Genomic DNA, 11,509 nt, shown 5'->3' on the forward strand with positions numbered 1-11,509 from the left:
GTATGTACTCGAACATAGCACACAGTTCAGATATGGATGGTTCATGGGGGGATAAGGTTCATTTCAGACAAGAAAAGAGAGAAAGAGGCCGGGCGCGGTGGCTCACACCTGTAATCCCAGCACTTTGGGAGGCCGAGGCGGGCGGATCACAAGGTCAGGAGTTGGAGACCAGCCTGGCTAACACGGTGAAACCCCGTCTCTACTAAAAATACAAAAAAATTAGTCAGGTGTGGTGGCGGGCACCTGTAGTCCCAGCTACTCGGGAGGCGGAGGCAGGAGAATGGTGTGAACCCGGGGAGGCGGAGCTTGCAGTAAGCCGAGATCATGTCACTGCACTCCAGCCTGGGCGACAGAGCGAGTCTCCGTCTCTTAAAAAAAAAAAAAAAAAAAAAAAAGAAACAGCACTTTGGGAGGCCGAGGCAGGTCGATCACTGAGACGAGCCTGGCCAACATGGCAAAACCCCGTCTCTACTAAAAATACAAAAATTAGCCAGGCGTGGTGGCAGGTGCCTGTAATCCCAGCTACTTGGGAGGCTGAGGCAGGAGAATCACTTGAACCAGGGAGGTGGAGGTTGTAGTGAGCCGAGATCGCGCCACTGCACTCCAGCCTGGCCGACAGAGCGAGACTCTGTCTCTAAATAAATAAATAAATAAATAAATAAGTAAATAAAAGAAACAGATGTTTGTTCTCTGCCTCAGGGTCCGGACACAGAGCCCCTGAATCCTGGGGAATCTGTTGAGTGACAGGAGCGAAAGCAGGTGTTTTGCTATGTGGTGCCAAGCTCCTTTCATCCACAGGGGAGCTTATGTTAATGAGGGGCCTTTTGGAAACGGCAGGCTTTGGGTGTCATGGGAACCTGCCAGGGATTTGCGGGTGGGAGGTTCGGCTCCACCCCTACCTCCAGGGAGCAGGGAGAGGGGCTGGAGATGGAGTTTGCTCCCCAGTGGCGGATGATGTCATTAATCCTGGCCTTTTAAGAGACCCAGAAGGGGCTGGGTGCGGTGGCTCACGCCTGTAATCCCAGCACTTTGGGAGGCCGAGGCGGGCGAATCACGAGGTCAGGAGATAGAGACCATCCTGGCTAACACGGTTAAACCCTGTCTCTACTAAAAAAAAAAAAATAGAAAAAGTTAGCTGGGCATGGTGGTGGGCGCCTGTTGTCCCAGCTACTCGGGAGGCTGAGGCAGGAGAATGGCATGAACCTGGGAGGCGGAGCTTGCAGTGAGCCGAGATGGTGCCAGTGCACTCTGGCCTGGGCGACAGAGCGAGACTCTGTCTCAAAAAAAAAAAAAAAAAAAAAGAGACCCAGAAGGACAGGGTTCAGGGAGCTTCTGGTGGGTGAACACATCAGGGTGTGGGGGGAGCTGTGCCACGGCAGGCATGGAGGCTGCATACATCCTGCACCCGGCACCCTGCGCTGTGCTTGGCTTCTGTTTGGCACTCCCTGACCTGCTTCTTCGTAACAAACCCGCAAGCTGGGAAGGAAAGTGCTGTCCTGAGTTCTGTGAGCCCCTCGAGCAAATGACCCAACCTGAGCAGGTGCTTGGAGGAGCCCCCAGTGAGCGGTGGATGGGTCAGAAAAGTACAGGTGTGCCCAGGGATATGGGGCTGGCATCTTTGCCGGGAGGTCCCATGGGGCCCAGCCCTTCACCTGTGGGATATGTGCTAACTCTGACAGCTAGTGTCAGAACTGATTGAATTCTAGGATGCCTCCTGGTGTCCGCCAACAAGCTGGGAATGGGTTGGTGCAGGAAGAACCCAGCCATATGGTGATACAACTGCCTGGGCTGGGCACCATGGTGCACACCTGCAGTCCCAGCAATATGGTGATACAACTGCCTGGGCCGGGCACCATGGTGCCCACCTGCAGTCCCAGCACTTTGGGAGGCTGAGATGGGAGGATTTATTCAGCCCAGGAGTTCGAAACCAGTCTGGGCAACATAGCAAGACCCCACCTCTATAAAAAACACAAAAATGAGCCAGATGTGGTGGCGTGTGCCTGTAGTTTCTGACTCTAGAGGCTGAGGCAGGAGAATCGCTGGGGCCCAGGAGGTTGAGGCTGCAGTGAGCTATGATCACACCACTGCACTCCAGCCTCAGTAACAGAGGGAGACCCTGTCTCAAAAAAAAAAAAAAAAAAAAAGAAAGAAAAAGAAAGGCCGGGTGCAGTAGCTCACACCTGTAATCCCAGCACTTTGGGAGGCCGAGGCGGGTGGGTCACCTGAGGTCGGGAGTTCGAGACCAGCCTGGCCAATGTGGTGAAACCCGTCTCTATTAAAAATACAAAAGTTAACCAGGCGTGGTGGCGGGCACCTATAATCCCAGCTACTCAGGAGGCTGAGGCAGGAGAATTGCTTGAACCCGGGAGGCGGGGGTTGCAGTGAGCTCAGATTGCACCTCTGCACTCCAGCCTGGGCGACAGAGTGAGACTCCGTTTCAAAAAAAAAAAAAGAAAATGGCAAAATAGGCCGGGCATGGTGGCTCACGCCTGTAATCCCAGCACTTTGGGAGGCCGAGGCAGGTGGACCACCTGAGGTCAGGAGTTCGAGACCAGCCTGGCCAACATGGTGAAATCCCGTCTCTACTAAAAATACAAAAATTAGCCGGCAGTGGTGGCGGGTGCCTGTAATCCCAGCTACTCAGGCAGAAGGATCACTTGAACTTGGGAGGCAGAGGTTGCAGTGAGCTGAGATCGTGCCACTGCACTGCAGCCTGGGTAAGAGAGCAAGACCCCGTCTCAAAAAAAGAAAAAAAAGAAAAAGAAAAAGACAAACCACACATTTTCCTTTGTCCTGCACACTTCCAAATCGGCCGGCAACTTTCCCAAGCAGGACACAAGCACAAACCCCTCTGGGGTGGGCAACTGTCCTCCTCCCTCAAGCCCAGGGTCCCAAGAATGTCCCGGCTTCTTGTCTCGGCCTCTGGGGGGACCCTGATCCCCGGGCCGCGGTTACCTTTGCTGGAGCAGTGGACGATGGCAACACCTGTGAACACACTGTGTTCTCTCCCGCTCAACCTGCAAGACACAACCGGTGACGACGTCACCATGCTGTAAACCGTGGGAGCTACAAAGCGAGTGTCTCAGAACCAGGGAGGCAGTGAGGCGTCCTTGGTCCTGGCTCCGTCCCCAGCCTCTTGTCCCCGATCGTCCCGCCGTGGGGTCTCCAGGGAAACCTTTACGGAGGGGCCGGGGAAGGGGTCACAAATCCCACCGGCAGTGGCCCTGATGGGAGGCCCCAGGCCAGGCAGCTCTTAGCTGGGCGTATGGTGGGCAGGGGGTGCGTCTCTTCCATGTCCTGGGATGGGGATGAGGTGCCAGGCTATGGGCTCAGGTCCAGGATGCCCAGTGGGAAGGACAGGGCACTGCCAACTTCTCGTGACCCCAGCAGTCTGCAGTGGGCATGAGACATTCGGGGATCAGTGCTGCAGAATCCTAGACAAGGATGAGCATAGAGGGATAGTGCCTGCCTCCCTGCATAGCTCAGAGAGCAGAGCTCACACAGCACAGCTCACGCAGCACAGCTCAGACAGCGCAGCTCACGCAGCACAGCTCAGACAGCGCAGCTCACGCAGCACAGCTCACGCAGCACAGCTCACACAGCACAGCTCACACAGCACAGCTCACGCAGCACAGCTCACGCAGCGCAGCTCAGACAGCGCAGCTCACACAGCACAGCTCACGCAGCACAGCTCAGACAGCGCAGCTCACGCAGCACAGCTCAGACAGCGCAGCTCACGCAGCACAGCTCACGCAGCACAGCTCAGACAGCGCAGCTCAGACAGCGCAGCTCACACAGCACAGCTCACACAGCACAGCTCAGACAGCGCAGCTCACACAGCACAGCTCACACAGCACAGCTCACACAGCACAGCTCACACAGCACAGCTCAGACAGCAGAGGTCAGACAGAACAGCTCACGCAGCACAGCTCACACAGCACAGCTCAGGCAGCAGAGATCAGACAGAACAGCTCACACAGCACAGCTCACACAGCACAGCTCAGGCAGCAAAGATCAGACAGAACAGCTCACGCAGCACAGCTCACGCAGCACAGCTCACACAGCAGAGGTCAGACAGAACAGCTCACACAGCACAGCTCACACAGCACAGCTCAGACAGCAGAGGTCAGACAGAACAGCTCACACAGCACAGCTCACACAGCACAGCTCAGGCAGCAAAGATCAGACAGAACAGCTCACGCAGCACAGCTCACACAGCACAGCTCACACAGCACAGCTCACACAGCACAGCTCAGGCAGCAGAGATCAGACAGAACAGCTCACACAGCACAGCTCACACAGCACAGCTCACACAGCACAGCTCACGCAGCACAGCTCACGCAGCACAGCTCAGACAGCACAGCTCACACAGCACAGCTCACGCAGCACAGCTCAGACAGAACAGCTCACACAGCACAGCTCACACAGCACAGCTCACACAGCACAGCTCAGGCAGCAAAGATCAGACAGCACAGCTCAGACAGCACAGCTCACGCAGCACAGCTCAGACAGCACAGATCAGACAGCAGAGGTCAGACAGCACAGCTCAGACAGCGCAGCTCACGCAGCACAGCTCACACAGCAGAGCTCACACAGCACAGCTCACGCAGCACAGCTCACACAGCACAGCTCAGGCAGCACAGCTCAGGCAGCACAGCTCAGTCAGAACAGCTCACGCAGCACAGCTCACGCAGCACAGCTCAGACAGCACAGATCAGACAGCAGAGGTCAGACAGCACAGCTCAGACAGACGAGCACAGACCGCACAGCTCAGACGGCAGAGCTGAGACAGATCCACCCTGCTCCCCAGGATACCCGGCCAGATATCACAGCTACTCTGTGGTTCAGAACCCAAGACAGCTCTGAGGCCAACACGGTGCTTACCGGGACAGCATCCTGTATGCGTCCTGCTTGTCCACCGGCTTCTCCAGAATCAGCCCCCCGACCGTCTGCGAGAGGAAGGGAACGGAGGGAGTTGGTTCCCACCACCTAAGTCAGGCCTGTGCAAGCCCCACGGTCCCATTCGCAGAAGTCACTTGTTTTATGGAAATGAAGTTGACACGTCCTGAGAGTCACCATTTCAAACAACTAACTGGAGTTACCATGTTGTACCACCACCACCTGCCTGGTTCCAGAATGTTCTCTTCACTACAGAAGGAGACCCTGTCCCCACGCAGCTGTCCCTCCCTAGTGTCCCTCCCCAGATGCTGGTAACCGCCCATCCTCTTTCTTTCACTGTGCGTTTGCCTGTTGCGGACATGGTGTAGTAACAGAATCCTGCAATGTGTGGTCCTCCGTGGCTGGTTTCTGTCACTGAGCGTGATGTCCTCAACATTCATCCATGTTGCAGCCTGTTTCATAGCCTCGTTCCTTTTCTTTTCTTCTTCTTTTTTTTTTTTGAGATGGAGTCTCACTCTGTTGCCCAGGATGGAGTGCAGTGGCGCAGTCTCGGCTCACTGCAACCTCCGTCTCCAGGGTTCAAGCGATTCTCCTGCCTCAGCCTCCCTAGTAGCTGGGATTACAGGTGCCTGCCACCATCATGCCTGGCTAATTTTTGTTATTTTTTATTTATTTATTTATTTTTGAGACAGAGTCTCTCTCTGTCGCCCAGGCTGGAGTGCAGTGGCATGATCTCGGCTCACTGCAAGCTCCGCCTCCTGGGTTCACGCCATTCTCCTGCCTCAGCCTCCCGAGTAGCTGGGACGACAGGCGCCCGCCACCACGCCCAGCTCACTTTTTGTATTTTTAGTAGAGACGGGGTTTCACCGTGTTAGCCAGGATGGTCTAGATCTCCTGACCTCGTGATCCACCTGCCTCGGCCAGCCTGGTTCCTGTTCTTGGCTGCATAGTATTCCACTGTGTGTGGATGGACCATGTTGTAATTACCCATTTATCCACTGACAGCCACTTGAGCTGTTTCTGCCTTTTAGCTGTTGTGAATAGTGCTGCTGTGAACATTCATGTAGAAGTTTTTGGTGGAACACCTGTTTTGAATCCTTTTGCGTACATACAAGAGTAAATGTATTAGTCTGACCGGGACACCATAGCAAAGTCCTACAACCCAGGTGGCTTTTAAACTACAGAAATTGATTCTCCCACGGTCGTGGAGACTGGAAGGGCGAGATCCAGGTGTGGGCAGGGCTGGTTCCTCCTGAGGCCTCTCTCTCGGGCTTGTAGACGCCGTCTTTTCTCTGTCCTCAGGTGACCGTCCCTCTGTGTGTGTCTGTGTCCTCATCTCCTCTTGTTATGAGCTGTCTCAGTCCATTTCAGGCTGCCATCACGGAATATCATAGACTGGGTGACTTAGAAACAACAGACATTGATTCTCCCACAGTCCTGCAGGCTGGAAGTCTGAGATCCAGGTGTGGGCAGGGCTGGATCCCTCTCTCCTTAGCTTGGAGATGCCGTCTTCTCCCTGTGTCCTCACAGAGTCATCCCTCTGTATCTGTGTCCTCATCTCCTCTTCTTATGAGGTGTCTTAGTCCATCTCAGGCTGCTATCACAGAATACCATAGACTGGGTGGCTTAGAAACAACAGACATTGATTCTCCCACAGTCTTGGAGGCTGGAAGTCTGACATCAAGGTGTGGGCAGGGCTGGTTCCTCCTGAGGCCTCTCTCTCGGGCTTGGAGATGCCGTCTTCTCCCTGTGTCCTCACAGGGTCGTCCCTCTGTGTGTCTGTGTCCTCATCTCCTCTTCTTATGAGGTGTCTTAGTCCATCTCAGGCTGCTATCACAGAATACCATAGACTGGGTGGCTTATAAAGAAAAGACATGGGCCGGGCATGGTGGCTCACGCCTGTAATCCTAGCACTTTGGGAGGCCAAGGCAGGTGGATCACGAGGTCAACAGTGCGAGACCATCCTGTCCAACATGGTGAAACCCTGTCTCTACTAAAAATACAAAAATTAGCCGGGTGTGGTGGCGGGCACCTGTAATCCCAGCTACTCGGGAGGCAGGAGAATCACTTGAACCCGGGAGGCAGAGGTCACGGTGAGCCGAGATCGCACCACTGTAATCCATCCTGGGCAACACAGTGAGACTCTGTCTCAAAAAAAAAGAAGAGGGAAATTTGGACACAAACACCCAGAGGGGAGAAGGCCACGTGGAGATGGAGGCACAGATAGGAACCACGGGGCCCTCAGCCAAAGGAAACAATGGGTTGCCAACAGCCTCCAGGAGTTGGAGAGAGACCAACACCAACTTCTCCTCAGTACCTCTGGAAGGAACAGAGCCTACAGACACCGCGATTTGTGGCTGCTGGCCTCCAGAACTGTGTACCTTCCTGTGTCTTTTGAGGTGGAGTCTCGCTCTTGTCACACAGGCTGGAGCGCAGTGGTGTGATCTCGGCTCACTGCAACCTCCGCCTCCTGGGTTCAAGCGATTCCCCTTCCTCAGCCTCCTGAGTACCTGGGATCACAGGTACAGTCTGTATATTCTGTATCATTTATGATATAGAATTAATGTAGCTTATCTGTTGCTATGTGTTATAATATTCTCTTGCAATTGATAGCATAGTATCATTTATGATACTATCAATTAGCCACCACGTCTGGCTAATTTTTGTATTTTTAGTAGACATGGGGTTTTACCATGTTGGTCAGGCTGATCTTGAACTCATGACCTAAGGTGATCTCTGCCCACCTCAGCCTCCCAAAATGCTGGGATGACAGGGCTGAGCCACGGTGCCTGGCCCCTTCCTGTGCCTTTAGGCCCCTCATCTGCTGGTAGATTGTGATGGGAGTTTCTGGAAGCGAGTGCGCTGCTGTCTTCAGGGGAATCCAGAACCTCCGAAACAGGCAGAATCACCAAGCACATGAAAACCAAATGGGACATGAGAAGGGAGGGACCCTGGCCGCACTCACCACGATCGTGTCCGCTCCAATGACCACATCGGGGGTCCGCAGGTCTTTCTGCAAGAAAGCCAGATTCCGGTTTAGCGGTGACATGCTGTGGGTCTCACAGGGAAGTTTTCCCGTTGGTGCGGGCGTGAAACAGCACCGCGGGGGCAAAGCCAGGCCGACTTTGGAAGTTAAGGCTGGGGGTGCTCAAGGTGATGAACAAGGACAGGAGTGGGTCCCCCAGGTGGTCGCCCTGCAGGGGCTGGAACGTGGGTGAGGCCAGGGCCCACGGGGGCTGTGTGATCAGGGGTCAGGCACTCACGGAGCATCTCACGGGCACTATGGGAAAAGCAATGCCTGTTCCGTAAGCTTTTGTTCTTCCAGACGGGCAGGTAAGGTTTGATTCAGGGGTCCCAAACCTCCCTGAGTTACCCAGAATTAAGGCCAAAAGGTTTTTGATCCGTTCGATGTAATTTCAGAAAAAGGTACTTAGGGCTGGGCGCAGTGGCTCACATCTGTCATCCCAGCACTCTGGGAGGCTGAGGCGGGCAGATCACCTGAGCTCAGGAGTTCGAGACCAGCCTGGCCAACATGGTGAAACCCTGTCTCTACTAAAAACACAAAATATCAGTCGGGCACCTGTAATCTCAGCTACTCAGGAGGCTGAGGCAGCAGAATCGCTTGAACCCGGGAGGCGGAGGTTGCAGTGAGCCAAGGTTGCACCCCTGCACTCCAGCGTGGGTGACAGAGTGAGACTCAGTCTCCAAAAAAAAAGAAAAAAAAAAAAAGGAAAGAAAAAGAAAAAGGTACTTAGGACGATAAAACAATCCAGGTTGAAAATTCAGCCTCAGAGGCCGGGCGCGGTGGCTCACGCCTGTCATCCCAGCACTTTGGGAGGCCGAGGCGGGTGGATCACAAGGTCAGGAGTTCGAGACCAGCCTGGCCAAGATGGTGAAACCCGGTCTCTACTAAAAAAGTAAAAAATTATCCGGGCATGGCGGCAGGTGCCTGCAGTCCCAGCTACTCGGGAGGCTGAGGCAGGAGAATTCCTTGAACCTGGGAGGTGGAGGTTGCAGTGAGCCGAGATCATGCCACTGTACTCCAGCCTGGGTGACAGAGCGAGACTCCATCTCAAAAAAAAAAAAAAAAAAAAGAAAAGAAAATTCAGTCTCAGAGCAACAGAACAGGCAGTCACAGGACATCTGCGTGCAGCTTTGACCTCAGCTCATCCCAGCACTGGTCTCCCTAAGCTCTGCACTGCCAAAACCCACAATCAATACTGTTGTCTTCATAGCACTACTCACAACAGCCTTACCTCTAATGTATTTCTTTCTTTCTTTCTTTTTGAGACGGAGTCTCACTCTGTCACCCAGGCTGGAGTGCAGTGGCGCAATCTCAGCTCACTGCAAGCTCCGCCTCCCGGGTTCACGCCATTCTCCTGCCTCAGCCTCTGGAGTAGCTGGGACTACAGGCGCCCGCCACCACGCCCAGCCAATTTTTTTTGTGTGTGTTTTTAGTAGAGATGGGGTTTCACCGTGTGAGCCAGGATGATCTTGAACTCCTGACCTTGTGATCCGCCCGCCTCAGCCTCCCAAAGTGCTGGGATGACAGGCGTGAGCCACCGCGCCCGGCCTTCTAATGTATTTCTTACATTAACGGCAATGGTGTATTGCCTGCTAACACAGAGCAACAGGGAGGCTACATTAACTCTATATCCTAAATGATAGTATTATATTCATTGTAAGAGCACGTTACAACACACAGTAATAGCTATGTGAATTTTATATATTGTGACTGATGTTATGTTAGACTCATATAACATAGAGTAATTGATAAGCTACATTAATTCTATATCCTAAATAACAGTAGTGTATTAATTATAATAGTGTATTACAGTGGGGCGTGGAGGCTGACACCTGTCATCCCAACACTTTGGGAGGCCGAGGCGGGTGGATCACCTGAGGTCAGGAGTTGGAGACCAGCCTGGCCAACATGATGAAGCCCCATCTCTACTAAAATAATAGTGTATTACATAGGAGCATATCGTAATGATAAATGACATAATTCTACATTATGATACAATTATATTAATTGTCATAGTATATTACATAGTATCACACAGTATCAGATATTAATTCTATGTATCACAACACATAGTAATAGATGTTAATTCTATATCGTAACTGATATTACTATATTAATTGCAATATTGTATTCAAACATAGTAACAGATAAGCTACATGAATCTTAAATCTTAAATGATAGTAGCATATTAATTATAATTGTATATTGCATTGTAGCATATAGCAACAGATAAACTACATAATTCTATATTATAAATGACGTTATATTAATTGCAATCCGATATTACTTAGTGGCACAGTAATAAGCTACATAATTCTATATCATAAATAATACTATTATATTAATTGTAGAATATTACAACACATAGTAATACAGTACATTAATTGTATACCATAAATGATACTATTATATTAATTGCAAAAGAATATTATAACACATAGTAATAGATAAGCTACATTAATTGTGTATCATCATCGAGACTATTATATTAATTGCAAGATAATTTTTGTTTTAATTTTTTATTTTTTGGAGACGAAGTCTTGCTCTGTCGCCTAAGTTGGAGTGCAGTGGCGCGATCTCGGCTCACTGCAACTTCTGTCTCCCGGGTTCACGCAATTCTCCTGCCTCAGCCTCCTGAGTAGCTGGGATTACAGGCATGCACCACCACGCCCAGCTAATTTTTGTATGTTTAGTAGAGACGGGGTTTCACCCTGTTGGTCAGGCTGGTCTCGAATTCCTGACCTCAGGTGATCCACCCGCCTCGGCCTCCCCAAGCGCTAGGATTATAGGTATGAGCCACCGCGCCCGCCCACAAGAGATTATAATACATAGTAATAGATAAGCTCTGTTAATTCGACATCATAAATGATACTATGCTATCAGTTGCAAGAGAATACTATAACGCATAGTAATAGATAAGCTACATTAAAATTCTATATCATAAATGATACTATGATATCAATTGCAAGAGAATATTATAACACATAGTAATAGATAAGCTACATTAATTCGATATCATAAATGATACTATGCTATCAATTGCAAGAGAATATTATAACACAGTAACAGATAAGCTACATTAACTCTATATCATAAATGATAGTATTAGGTTACCTGCAATAGTGCATTAGATTATAACACAGTAAGAGCTAAGCTGTGGCACCCATCGCATCTTCTGAATGACGTTTATTTGTATCACGTATATTTAACACCTGCAAATCCCCTCATCATAGCAAAGGAATTTTCATGAGGGCTGAAGGGCAGGGGCCCCTTGCCTGGTGCATCCGGTTGGCCACCTCCAGGGCCTTCTGCTTGGCGGTCTCCATGGCGTACCCATATGGAGTGGCGAAGGACGCTTTGTCCAGCTTCTCTTTAAACTTGGAGGGGACCACCTCAAACCTGAGACCCTGCAACAGGAGAAAGGGGTCAGGAGGGTCCATGAAAGACCCTAAGAAAAGTGAATGGGACACGCAAGATCTGCAGGACACACGTGGCGTTTGCTACACTCCCCAGCCCTCTCCCGGGTGAGCTCATCCATCTGCCAAGCTTTCCCCAGGTGTGGCTGGGGAGCTGGGCACTGACCAG

The 11,509-nt window shown here is 51.4% G+C and overlaps 2 protein-coding genes across 6 annotated transcripts in view; one reads left to right on the forward strand and one right to left on the reverse strand.

Annotated features, from left to right (window-relative positions):
* ASMTL (acetylserotonin O-methyltransferase like) overlaps positions 1 to 11,509 on the reverse strand; it is a 51,697-nt gene that overhangs the window by 28,566 nt on the left and 11,622 nt on the right. For 2 of the 4 annotated variants that reach the window (XM_054470896.2, XM_063660190.1), the window contains exons 2-5: positions 11,200 to 11,331; positions 7,865 to 7,912; positions 4,885 to 4,949; positions 2,956 to 3,017 (exon numbers count right to left, since the gene is read on the reverse strand). In XM_054470896.2, the coding sequence (XP_054326871.1) occupies positions 2,956 to 3,017; positions 4,885 to 4,949; positions 7,865 to 7,912; positions 11,200 to 11,331 (307 nt within the window). Of the gene's footprint in view, positions 1 to 2,955; positions 3,018 to 4,884; positions 4,950 to 7,864; positions 7,913 to 11,038; positions 11,160 to 11,199; positions 11,332 to 11,509 lie in introns of those variants that run through there. The other 2 variants (XM_063660191.1, XM_054470897.2) reach the window with 2 other exon arrangements.
* The window catches only part of LOC134739004 (histidine-rich glycoprotein-like), a 37,427-nt gene that overhangs the window by 17,507 nt on the left and 8,411 nt on the right, over positions 1 to 11,509 (forward strand). The window lies entirely within an intron of this gene.

The sequence above is a fragment of the Pongo pygmaeus genome, chromosome X (assembly GCF_028885625.2).
Source record: "Pongo pygmaeus isolate AG05252 chromosome X, NHGRI_mPonPyg2-v2.0_pri, whole genome shotgun sequence".
NCBI classification, from domain to species: domain Eukaryota; kingdom Metazoa; phylum Chordata; class Mammalia; order Primates; family Hominidae; genus Pongo; species Pongo pygmaeus.